This window comes from Mycteria americana, chromosome 4 (genome assembly GCF_035582795.1).
Source record: "Mycteria americana isolate JAX WOST 10 ecotype Jacksonville Zoo and Gardens chromosome 4, USCA_MyAme_1.0, whole genome shotgun sequence".
Taxonomy (NCBI): Eukaryota; Metazoa; Chordata; class Aves; order Ciconiiformes; family Ciconiidae; genus Mycteria; species Mycteria americana.
Genome location: NC_134368.1, coordinates 34,599,169 through 34,612,842, shown reverse-complemented (window position 1 = coordinate 34,612,842; position 13,674 = coordinate 34,599,169). Strand labels below are relative to the sequence as shown.

General features: G+C 38.6%; 1 protein-coding gene across 1 annotated transcript in view; it reads left to right on the top strand.

Annotated features, from left to right (window-relative positions):
• The first annotated feature begins 455 nt into the window (after positions 1–455).
• The window catches only part of MTMR7 (myotubularin related protein 7), a 36,804-nt gene continuing 23,585 nt past the window's right edge, over positions 456–13,674 (top strand). The window contains 5 exon segments of the mRNA XM_075500151.1: positions 456–474; positions 477–511; positions 7,347–7,469; positions 8,516–8,678; positions 12,506–12,663. Of these exon segments, the coding sequence (XP_075356266.1) occupies positions 456–474; positions 477–511; positions 7,347–7,469; positions 8,516–8,678; positions 12,506–12,663 (498 nt within the window).

The following is a 13,674-nucleotide window of genomic DNA, read 5'->3' as shown; positions in this document are numbered from 1 at the left end:
CACTCCGAGGCATAGTTTTTTCCAGTCTGACCAATTTGCTGTACAGCTTTGCTTCTCTCTCCTTTCCCTACTCAAGTCTGAGTTCACAGTCAAAACTGATCCTGCATCTGAAGGAGCTTTCCCATGTGCAGTTAGAAACAGCATGAAAAAGTAGCAGTAATTTCTGCATTTTTTTATGATACTGCCATGTGTTTGGAGATACCGGTATATCTTAAAGAAGTGAGAATGAAGGTAGCATATTCAAGAAGCATTTAGAAATAGGCCATGCAGTCAGAACTTATTCAAGAAGTAATCTATAAAATGAAAACAAAGTAGGGTACACGGGTATTTTTAGGAGTAACGTTTTGGCACGGCAACTTTTCTGAACACTTTCAGGGTCATATCTTTGCCATTCTTCCTTAGGTGGGAGTCCCATTGAAACTGGTGGGACTTGTGGCTGAATAAAGCTTTGACCCATGCTTTTCCCTAATATGACATCTTTTTCTTGAATGACCTCTTGGCAACCTTGTTCGTAAGTCATTTGTCATGTTTATTCTCTGAGTAAAAAGTGCCTTCCATCTGTTCTTAATCTGCGTTCCCTTTAACTTCTATTTTTGCCTCCTTTTTTGTATAATCTGTGTTGCATTGAAAATAGAGTTTCTGGCCAACTTTATTTATCCCCATGTAAGGGGTTGTAATCATTGAAATAAATCTCTTGGCAGTCTTTTCTTTAAGCCTAGACAACCACAGTCATCAGGCAAAAATAAATGACAGGGGCAACAGCTTCAAATAAATTATTGAAGTTTCTACTTAGATGCCACTTTCCAGACTGGCTTGGCTAATGCTTTCTTTTTTGCTCCTTGAGCTCTTCCAGCTCTCAGCTTTACAGGCTGGTTTTGCTCTTTTTTATTCTTTACCTGGTATTTTCTGATCTGGTCTCTCCCACCAGCTGTTCATTTTAGGCAAAGCACACGTGGGTGGTGTATATGCTTTTTCCTGACGTGTGTCTGTACATACATGAATTCTTAGGTTCTCTATAATAAAGTCTGCAGTAGTTTTGATGAAAAAATGGAGCACTTTTTGGAGAAAAAGTAGGAGACAAATTACTACAGTGTCTTTTTCTGATATTGAATTTAATTATTTTTACTATTAATGCTGATTTCTCAGCATGCTGTTGCTTTTTAGACAGAAAAACTCAGCTTCTTCCAAAGCACTATTGCAACGTGTGTTCCTCCCTTGTGGAAATGAACATATTCCCATTGCCTCTAGACCATTTAAAGACACTGTTTGACTTGGCTTTCTTTTCCTGATTGGGAGGGTGGAGAAGAAGAAAGAAGGCTGCTTCTTTGAATCCTTTGATCAGCAGAATGAAATCTAAGATTGAGGCTAGCTCTATTTTACTTTTTTTTTCCTCTGTCCATGGGTGAAATATACTGCTTTTTCAGAAAGTTTGAGTAACTGGAAACTAGGCAGAAGAAACACAGATGGAGCTCAGATGAAAACCATATCAATCCATGCAGGGGGTTATGCAGAGAGTTTTTAGAACAAGCTGCTGAGAGCTTAGAGACCCTTACTGCCCCTGAAGGCACTTCATGCCACTTACTCACTATAAATCAGAACTGTGGATTGGAATCCAGGTAGCATTTAGACTTAAGCAGTTCCCTTTCCCTTTGGAAATGATGTTAGATATGATAATGTGGTTCATGATGCAAGCTATTAGTAAACCTGCTTTATTTTTCTCGTACTACAATCACAGATTGACATATATCACGTGAGAACTAGGCAAGGCTAATCAATGAATCATGCTAATTTTTATTAAGCCAAATTTTGAGGTTCTCACTAATTTTAACTGACTCTTACTGTACTCTTTGAGGTCAGCAGAAATAAGGGCTAGCTAAAAATTCTGTCCACCGCATCGTCTCACAAACAGTACTTTTTCCTTGTTGAGCCTGGTAGGAGAGCTCATTCTGAGTGGTACGTATCCACAGTAAAGTTCTGAAAACCTGAGAAGCTCTTGTTAGAATGCAGAAAATGCTGTGTCACAAAAAATTCTGTCAGTATGAAAAATTCAATATTTTCAAATAAATAGAAATTGCCAAGAGCTCTGCTTAACCAGAGCAAAGACACAGACAATTGGACCAAATATATCTGTGTTTCTGTACAAATATTAAAAGTCTGGGGAAAAAAAAGTCAAAACTAGAGTCACTGGTTATAAATGAGAATGTTGATGTAATAGGCACGTTAAAAACTTGGTGGAAGAAGAATAATCAACGTGACAGGCTAATATCAGTGACAAATTACATGGGAAAGACAGGTAAAGTCATGCGTGTCAAAGAGCAGATTTTTTTGTCTTGAAGAAAACTTAGAGTCAGATCTCATAGATTAACTATGTCACAAAAGCAAGGAGTCCCTGCATATTGAAATTACAAGACTAAATAGGAAAAGTAGAACTGTAGCACCACAGGACCGCAGTACAGTATTAGGACTGCAGTACCGACTGTCCTACCTAAATGGTGGCATTGCCTGTGACAAGATCAAAGATCTCTTGACATCTTGATCTAGACAAGATCAAACAGGCGTGAAGGCGGGACATGCAATAACAATGGGAGACATCATTTACCAAATTGAGATTGCATAAGTGGGCTGGGGGGGTGATTCTGAGTAAAATTTTAGGTTTTGTAAATGATTGCCTATACAGAGGCTATTTGTTTATCTTGAAAAAAAGAAAGTAATTCTAAGTAATTGTAAATAACACCTAAAGCCTCTGTGTGACAGCAACTAATGTATTTAGATGCAGTATTCTTGAAACAGCAAAAAAAAAAGGGAAAAAATCTCCCATGGCAATGTTTAACTTCAAAGAGGAACTTAATACATAAAAATGTGAAAACTGTTTAAAAAGAAAGAGAGCCAAAAATTAAAATGTTTATAGGAGTCATGAAGATTGTTTAAATATGGGAGCTCACTGTAAGCTAACTTCCAGAAAAAGGCTTTAGAACACCAAAAAAAGGTTTGCATAGCTGAACAGCAGGGTGAAGGAGTAAGAGGATGTCTCTTATTAAAAGGACTTCTTTTATTAGAAGTCAAAGGGCTTTCTTCAAGTTGAAGTTGTGCCTAAATGAGGAAAACAAAGCATAAACAAGTTAAATATATAAACAAAATAAGGCAGGCCAAAAGAGATTTTGAAGAACAACTTGGCAAAAAACTAGTAGTAAAACCATTTCCAAGCTGTCTTTAAGTAGGTAAAATCCTGACAGAAAATTTACAGGACTCGTAAATTATCAAAGTAAGGAAGGTATTTAGGAGCATACCCATTCTGGCATATTGCTCTGTCAAGAACATATCAGAAGATTTGTCAGCAATAAAAGCATTATTAGAAGAGATTTCAGAAGAAACTGGCACCAATGAACAGTAAAAAATTACCAGGACCAGATGGTATCCATGCAAGTTAAAAGAACTAGACTACAAAACTGTCAAGCCAGTAACAATGGTGTAATGCTTAAAAGTTTCCCAGTCTGAAAAAAACAGAGGTAATAAATATGACACCTAATCTGAGAAAATTACTAGGAGCTGCAATACTCCCTAGCCCCCTTCTGAATCATTAGATTTATGGATAAGTATGATAAGAAGGGGAAGAATCAGCATAGCTTTCATAGAGGAACCCAGAATCTCTAAAGTTTCTTTGAAAAAGTAACTGAACATATGGACAAGGGACATCCATTTGATAGAAGCTGGTTGGTCTTCCAAAACTCATTTGAGCATGTCCTCCATCAAAGGCTCTTGAAGAAACTGAAGTATCATAGAATAAGAGATATGGGCCTCTCAGTAATAACTAGTTAAAAAATAAGAAGCAAATAGTAAGAATATATTGTCCATTTTTGCAATGGAGGGAATTCATCACTAGAGATCCAATGAATCTGTAAGAGCCTATGATGTTGTCCTGGTTTCAGCTGAGACAGAGTTAATTTTCTTCGTAGCGGCTGGTATGGGGCTATGTTTTGGATTTGTGCTGAAGACAGTGTTGATAACACAGAGATGTTTTAGTTGCTGCTGTATCAGTCAAGGACTTTTCAGCTTCCCGTGCTCTGCCAGGTGCAGAAGAAGCTGGGAGGGGACAGCCAGGATAGTTGATCCAAACTGACCAAAGGGCTATTCCATACCACATGACGTCATGCTCAGTATATATAAGCTGGGGAAGAAGAAGGAAGGGGGGGACATTGGAGTGATGGCGTTTGTCTTCCCAAGTAACCGTTACGCGTGATGGAGCCCTGCTTCCTGGAGATGGCTGAACACCTGCCTGACCCTGGGAAGTAGTGAATGAATTCCTTGCTTTGCTTTGCTTGCGTGCGCGGCTTTTGCTTTCCCTATTAAACTGTTTTTATCTCAACCCTCAAGTTTTCTTACTTTTGCTCTTCCGATTCTCTCCCCCATCCCACCGAGGGGGAGTGAGCGAGCGGCTGCGTGGTGCTTAGCTGCCAGCTGGGGCTAAACCACGACAGATGTTCAGCTTCCAAATGTTTTGAAAGATACAGGGAGGGGAGGAGATGCCAGAGGTGACAAAGTTCACTGATAGTACTTAATTATTCAGGGTAGGAGGAATTCAAGATTTCTGTAGGGGTTTGCAGCAATGTCTCGTGATACTGATGGACAAAATTAATCATTGATAAATGTAAAATAACACACATGGGGAGGTCTTAACTTATGTATGCAGACATGACTTGGAGTTACAATTGCTATTTCTGGAAAAAAAAACCAAAAAAAACCCAAAAAACCCCAAACCCCACTGTATTCAGCAGAGGACAAAAAAGCAAGTAATGTTTGAAAAATTTTAAAAATTGAATAGAGAACAAAACAGCAAACATCACCGTTCCACTACACAGACCTGTCATACACCCAAATCTTGAATTCCATTTGCACTTTTGGCCTTTTCTCAAGAAAGAGACCTCTTGTAGGATAAACAGAAGTGTGGAAGAGCTTGTCTGGAATAGCCTCCATAAAGATCACAACTACATAAAGTTGGGCTCTTCAGCCTGGGAACAAGAGGATGGAGGGAAGGATCTGTAACAGCATGTGTGGCACGGAGAAAGTAAATGAGGGATGACATTCCCTGTTGACAGAATTCTTCACCGAATGCATGGTGCACCGGCCATTGGTGGCAGTTTCAAAGCAAGCAAGTGGATGTCTACTTTGCTTGTGTTTCGTGGCCTAAACTACTTCAGTTTGTAGGATGGTATCTGGGGGTGATGCAGCTTGTGCACCATCAGAACCTGTACAGCAGAGTCCTCGTTGGCTGGACTGCAGTGTAGGTACCTTTTATGTCCAGACACACCTTATTCAGACACACCTCTTTTTTTTTTTTTGTTATTTGTGGATTCTTTTTAGAGTTGAGACTGCCTACATCTTCATTTTGTATCATCCCTGCTCTTTATATCTTTTCTTTTGCTTAATACTGATTGCTTACTGGGTTAATGCCATGTTTCTTCCATTCCTCCTTACCCCAATACCTGACCTCTGAAGTAGACGGTCCTCAGAAAAGACTTTATCCATGCTTTCTAGCTGTTTTATTTTTGTTTAAAGCAGATTATAACTGGCCTTGAGGGAGAAGAGTTGGTTTTACTAATTGTTTGATTTTAAGCAGTTTGCTACCAAACTGGCTTGCTTTGGTTTTAAGGACTTCTTTATTCCTATTTTTAAAATAGTGCAATGTATTTGGAATACACATTGTAAGCATGTAATTCTTAGGTGCTGCCATCATTCTGTTTCTGGTGTCATTTCAGTGGAATTCAGTGGATTTCAGTGGAATTTCTGCAAAATTTTGAGAATACATGGCTACATCCCATCTCTGAGAGCATTTTAGGAAGTTTCTGTCAATCTCATCTGGAATCTCTACATTAGTAAAATTCAAATTGATTTCGCTGATCTTCTTATTCTTTTTTCTTTGTATTTGTTGCACCCAGTTCTGGTTTTCAGGAAATTGGTGCAAAATTACATTTATTTCAATGCAAACGTGATAAGGTCCTCTTTAACTTTGTTCTTTTTTCTTTCCTCTCTTCCCTTTTCTTGGAACAATATTTAAGTCAACTTCTGTACTTCAAACACAAGACTAGTCCCTTTTGATTTTAATGGGGGCGTATCTTTTCAACAGTTATCAGCCTCAAGTCCTGAAAATAACTAGGTGTATAAAAGAAATTGTAAGTCTTGAGTGAAGAGTTGAAGAGAGGATGTAGAGAAGATTAGCCAGCGTGTTGAAGATTTTTTGCAGCAGTGGGCAGGCTGCATAGATCTGTGCTGCCGCTTGCATGAAAAGCATGTGTTCTGGTACAATTCCAACATTATAAAACCAGAAGAGACCATTTTGATAATTTACTACAAACAATATGATATTGGCCATCAGCGTGCCTTGGTTTAACTTGTTTGAACTACCTATGTTTTTTAGGAAAAACAACTAATTTTAGTTTTAAAATTGTTGTAGTAGGAAACCCATCAAACCCACGGTAGCAAATTGTTAACTGTTTTCGGGAGGTTTTATCCCACTTAATATCCACCTTGTGGATTTTTTTATTGTTCATTTCTCAGTCAGAAATGGCATGTAACATCAGATAAACACCTATGACACATGCCATATACGAAATATTAATGGTATACAAGCCAGAAGCTGGTTATCTGAGAGTTAATAACGTGTTATGGACTTGCCTATTGTCAGGAGTGTAGCAAAGAGAGAATGCCCATTTTGTGTCCAGTGAGGCCGGGCAGCGGGTGTTAAGTCCGCCATTGAAAAGTGACTGAAGGCAAAAATTTCTGGTGTGACCACTGCTGTCAGCCTTAATAGGAGCGTAGGGACAAACGCTGAAACATTTTTTTGAACTATCAACAAAGACTTGCCTGGGAGCCTGAGTGAGGCCCGCTGAAGAAAGACACTCTACCAGTAACACCTCCTGCTTGTTATTATATTTTTAAATTTATCTTCCTATGTATCACTGATAATTCTGGAATGGCTTGAGTGGACAACATGGAGCTAGAGCTTAGCTGAAGGCCAGGCCCTGCCTTGCTATCACAGGGTTTTGGTAAGGTGAGATAACAGGAAAGAGCTCAAGTGAGAAATTGTCTCTGGAAGTCTTGGCTAACAGATTTTTGGATACCGAGGTACCACAAGAGGGGCAAAAGTGAAATTAAGGTATATCTGGAAATAGATCACATAATATAACCATATTTTCTCATATAGTTATATGCTTCTGATAGTCATTTCATATGGTACTGAAAAGAACTTACTTTGTTTGTAATGGACAAAACGTGGATGTTGAGATCTCTCTATGGCAGGCTATGTCATAGCCCAATTATTTCTCCTTTTTTTCTGCCATTTCTTTGTGTAGGTGGAAAATGTTCGGTTACTTGATCGTTTATCTTCAAGAAAAGCTGCACTGGGAACCTTGTATTTAACAGCTACCCATGTCATATTTGTGGAGAATGTTTCTGAAACTCGTAAAGAAACCTGGGTATGAATTTCTGTTTTTTCAGTTACCTGTAAGTGCATGGCACTTTATTGATGGTAATTTGAAAATAACTTGCCAAACAGTTTAAACATAGTAAATTAGTTCGTATGGATGCTTTCATAACTTCAGAGCATGTGAAATTCCAGCCTGGTCATTTTTTAAAATTTTCAATGGATTCTGGATATTGCAAGACAGTAAGAGGAGTAGAAGGACCTTCACCGTACAAATACCAGATGTGATTGACTGAGGGACAGCTGCCGTAAACGGCAGCGTTGCTCCTATCGTCCAGGAAGAACTGAGGAGAAATACTTCAAATGTGAATTACTACCTTGACTCAGTCAGCTCTTGCCTCTCTCCCTAACTCCTTGTGCTGGTTTGTTGTTTTGGGGGTTTTTTGTTTGGTTGGTTGGGGTTTTTTTGATAATGTAGTATTTCGACTTATCCGTTTTGATGGACCAATAACATATGTTGCATGTATATATATAGGTACAGATATAGCCCCCGTGTCATACCATTTGAGAGTCTTTTATGTAGCTTAATGATGAATCTGCTGTCCAGGTTTGTGCTAATTATTAACTCTTTCCTCTTTTGGTCCCAACTATTCCCCTCCTGATTCTTATTGTAATGTTTCATCTGATGCAGTATTTAAAATTGTATCATCAGGCCTACCATTCTGGCAATGAGGAGGCCCAGCATTTTAGCCTTATCTAACTGTTGCTGGTTCATCTTTTCACTGTGCAGACAGATTAAAAGAGCTCCTTTTCTGACAACTGTTAGCTTACACTGAAGCAAACAAACAAAAAGCTTTGGGTAGCGTGACCAGGCTAATGTTTGAGCAGCTGAAACACTCCAGAAGTGCTTCTTTGTCTGTAGGTGATGTATCAGGCCTGAAGCTGGAGATAGGAACAAAACTACAAGAGAAGGAGTGTGAGGATTTTGAGAAACAATAGTGGAAGCTACTGTGCCTGCCCTGGCACATCGTTATAAATAATTATTTTTCTTCCTAAAGATTTGTATCTTTGCCATAACCGTTCTCAATTCCCTCGCAGGTTCTTCACAGCCAAATTTCCTCTATTGAGAAGCAGGCCACCACTGCCACTGGTTGCCCATTGCTGATCCGCTGCAAGAACTTCCAGGTCATCCAGCTGGTCATCCCTCAGGAACGGGACTGCCATGACGTTTACATCTCTCTGATACGGCTGGCACGGCCAGGTATGAGAAGGGAATCGGCACAAAAGTCAGTCATCCTGAAGAGAGAGAATATAATGGAAGAAATGTGCTGTGCATCTTTGCACTTTGCAGTTTAAGCAAAAAAGCTTCATTAGAGATGTGTTATCAGAGAAAAGGTCTCTGAGCAGACAAGCATATTAAAATAATCACTTATGGAGCAATGAAGAAAGCACATTATAACAAGTAGTTCGTTCCATAAAGTATGTCATGAACTTTTGTTGAAAATGATACTCTAGGCTATCACTGGCCGTAAAATACATTATAATGCTAGTTTATGGGTAACTGTTGTTTACTGCATGCCTTGTGTAAGTGTGAATTTAGGAAAATACTGTCAAGTCTCTAAATACAGGGAATTTTCACGTTCCTTCTGTGACAAAAAAATTATGATATAATTAGTGGTCATGTCAAGGTCTGAATTTTCCCTTTCTGTGCTGTGCCTAAATTTCTTAAAATCAGTGAAAGCTTTTGCAGCAAGTAGTTGATTTATTCCACTGGACTGCCTGTGCCTATTATTACTTAGATTTTGAATGTGCCCTTTTTGAATTTCTGAATTCAGATCAAATTCCTCTTGAAACCTGTCCTCTTTTCAATGAAAATCCAAATGTTGCAGCAAAGTCCACCATCTGATCCTCTGCCTTATAGCTGCTCTCCTAAGAACCAGCTGACAAGGCTTCTGGATCATTTGTTTTAAATAACTGTAGAAATACAACATTAACCTCTGTCCTTTACTATTATTTTGACAGTATGCAAAGAAAACACTTACCACAGTCTGTACAAAACTGACACCATTGGCTATAATTTTTATCTTGCTAGGAGAACACCAATTTTATCTTATTGTGGACTTGGTAGTGTTGGGTTTATGGTTGGACTCAATGATCTTAAGGGTCTTTTCCAACCTAAATGATTCTATGATTCTATTCTATGATCTACTGTGTAGAGGGGGAAAAAACTGCACAGTCAGCCAGCACAGCTACCGAACTTTATAAAATACCTTCCATCATTAGGATAGTAGTAGTAGTAGCAACATGAAGCTGCAGCAGGTGTAACTTGATATGCCAGGTGATGCAAGACGAAAGTACTCAGAGAAATTTAAAAACAATGAGACAAATTCAGTCAGTGGTTCTGCTGATGTAAATCTGGATTAATTCCACGGGCCGCAGCTGCAAGTGTGTGTTCATGCATTCTGGAAGGAATGCGATTCTGTAATGCTCTTTCCTTGGAGCCAGGAGGAGGTGTGTACTGCTATGCACCAGAACAGGACACTTCGATACGGGCATACAGAGTGACGAAGGGAAGAATAGCTATGGACCCTGAATACAAGTCCAGTGGCAGACTGCAGTGGACGAGAAGGTTCGAATGAAGACGATGCAATAAGAGCACCGTAGAATTAGCTCTTTGCATAGTTCAGCTGCACAGTAGTGTTCCTGCTCCAGCAAAATATCCGATCTTCATGCGAGGCAGGATAAAATCTTGCTTACTTAAAATCAGAAGGCTCCAGTTGCAAGTTGAGCCAAACGTACCCTGACAGTGCTCTGTTGTGTCTTTTTGTCTGGGCACAAAGCTGTACTTTCTTAAGGTAATACTTAACGTTATAAGGTGCTCTTTAGTCCCTGAGGAGAAAGTTTGACTCATTCAGGCTCTATTTTTCATTCTCTGCCATTCATTCCACCATAGCTGAACCTGAGTGAAGCCCATCTTGTGTACTGGCTTAATATATTCTACGTTATCTGATGTCCTAGTTACACTAAAGGAGCAAATTTGTGTTTGATTTTATTCTTGCCAGCTGTTAATAGCATTTTAATAAGGTCAAGCTGTCAGCTGAATTTGGTCTTTTTGCTTAATTAACCCATTTTGTGAAACAAGCTGTCCATAACAGTTATTACAGGTGTAATAGCAGGATTGCGGACGCTTATGGAAAAATAACTATGAAAGATTAGGGAAGGTCCTAGAAGTGCTGGAGAAGAGCTGATAACTGAGCTTTAAGGCACTGACTATTAATACTTTAACATTTTTGTTACTACCTATAGATACCATCATGTAATAATACTTATAACGTTGAGTCAGACTTCTGTCATAAATAACCTGGATGTATTTTAATAGGTGGATTTTTAAAGGCTTCCCATGTGCCTGTGAACAGTAGGTCCAGTTGGAAAGAAAATCCAGATGCTTCTGACAACAAAGCAGTAAAAACAAGAGCTCAGATTGCTACCAAAAGCACTTTATTAAAATGAGCTTAGATTGGATTTATGGATTATGCTAAAACTTTATGTTAGCAGATGAGAATAAACCCAACTGTCTTCCTAATCTGTGCCATGACAGAAGTTTGAAATCAGAGAGTACAGGGTTTGAACTGCCAGACAATGTGCAAATCATTCTTTTCTTTCTCCTTACTCACGACTTTGTTGACTCTCAGTACTTTCCTGACAGAGTTAACACGAAGTTTTCTTTCCTTATGTTCATACTTTTGTGTCTGTGTATATACAATCAATTTAACTGAAATTTTAAAAAGCTAAATATAACTTAAATTACCCCTTCAAAAGACCTAATAAAAATAAAAGTGAGTACCTTCTATTGAAAAAGGTGGAAGCCTTATTATTATTAATATTGTAGCTATTTTTGTTGTTATTCTTACATCTAAAAAGTTCCTTACTGTAGTGTTTTCAGACTGCTTATTACGTATAGATTATTAGAAAAGTGTAGTACTTGTTACTGATCCTGTTAAAATTATATTGTGAAACACCTATATCAGTGGGGAACTATGAAATCAAAGAGGACTCAACTTACTATTTACTTCAGTTCTAAAGTTAAAGCTTTCTGTTGGTCAGAAAGTTTTAAGGAACTTAGAGCAACAGAATGCAACTTGCCCTCATGACATAACAATATCTTAAGTGTCAACGAGACCATTAATTTCAAGCTATATGTCAAATAATTTTTCATATCAGTGACAGTTGGCATTTAATGGCAGTGGTGTCTGGCTGCCATTGGTCACCAGGATTAAGACACTCATTAGCATAAATACAGATATACTCCTACAAAAAGTTTAAAACAAAAAGTTTAAAACTCCAGCACCAGCACAGTTTATTATATGGTCTTTGACCGAGGGTGACAGGTGGCATAGCTACTTAAAGGAGTTCATGGTCATGATGAAATGATTGATGTAACATATGCTATTTTTATGCTATTACAACATCTGTGTCATGAATGCCTTTGCTAATAATTCAAGGACAGAATTTTGCAGTCCATAAAACTAAAATTTCATTGAATCTATTGGAAACTTCCCTATTTAGGGACAAAGACTTCTGAGTTAGTTCATTTTTGGAAGACTGTGCTGCATAGTCCGTTGTTCAGAGCTTTTGTCTTTGCCACAGGACAGATGTTACGGTAATAAAGGGACTTCTGAGCTACCTCTGGCCAGCAAATTCTTTTGCAGAACTAGTGCTTGTTCTGGTACTGACTTTAGATTCCTTTGGATGAAAGCAGATTATCACTGACATTTTGTCTTTGTGCTGGGGGAGGCTTTTCCAATTCAGTAGAGAAGAGGTCTAGCAGAACAGTATATTTTAAGTCGCATTACTAACAAGGCACCTATATTGCAGCACCGACAAGTACCAAAACAGCACAGTACTTTCAAAGGATACTTGAAAATAGTTATAAGCCAGGATATGTGCTTTTGTCTAGCAAAGCATACTATTTTAAAAGAGAAACTACATAAAGGACAATACCAAATTTTGGCTTTGAAGTGTGATTTCAGGATGAGAAATCTAAAGTGTTTTATGGGTCTTGTTTGTTTGCCTTTTTTTTTTTTTCAGTGAAATACGAAGAGCTGTATTGTTTCTCATTCAATCCAAAACTAGATAAAGAAGAACGAGAGCAAGGCTGGAAGCTTGTGGACCTCAATGAGGAATATAATCGGATGGGTATTCCAAACAACTATTGGCAGATTAGCGATGTAAACAGAGACTACGGAGTGAGTTGTTGTGATTTTTCTATTACAGAGGGTGTAAAGTGAATCAGCAGTCTGACTCTGGACTACCAAAGTGCTCAGATGTGGGATCCCTTTGTGCTCAGTACTGTACACGCATGCAGTAAGGTGCAGTTCTTCCATTCTTTCACATAAAAAGGCACATAGAAAGTATGTGTCTTTGTTTAATACATGTTGAAATTGAGCACAGAAAACTTGTACACAGTAAGTTTTAAACATTAGTACTTGGCTGCCTGGGGAGAAGTTTAAATCATACCTGATGTTATGTGTCTGAATGAGCATTTTCCTGACATGTAGGGTTGTATATAATTACTACACAGTCATTTTAAGAAAAAAAATTACTTGAAATAGTGAATTTGGCAATATTTTTTCCTCACTGGCCATCCTCACAATTGTTTTGAAGCCTCCATGATTGACTGTTAGTGTTTTTCACAGTTATCTGACAGGTCATATCTCTTCCTAGCTGCCTGCTGTCCTGCCTAGTTCAGTCCTGTACAATTAAGTCCCTAGAATTTTAATTAATTGTGAGAAATAATAACCAAAGTATTTTTGAAGGAAGTTTGTCCATGCACTCCACTGGCTCTGTTGCTGGAGGAGCATATTGATGTTAAGGAAGGCCTGTGACCTTCTCAGAGAAGACTGAATGTGCTGTCAGGGTTTGTTTTCTTTTTGTTAAAACAAGCGGAAAAAATTTTTCATCTCTTTTAAGATACAGTGTAGGAAAAATGTCACCATGAACAAAACACAGTTCACCACGGCAGCATCTGTAACCACAAGCCCTTCCTTTTCTTTCTCCTTCATTACGTATCTCTGGCTCTCTTAGAACCTAATTTCTTCCTGGGCATCCTAATTCCTTTAGTCATCTCAGAAAGTCCCAGGGAGATAGATACTGGATACCCTTTTGACCCCAGCCAGAATGTCACAGGCAGTATCAGGAAAAGGAAGTTAGACCAGGCCCCCATTCGTGGTCCCACTTGTCTCCAGAGGAACTCTGGG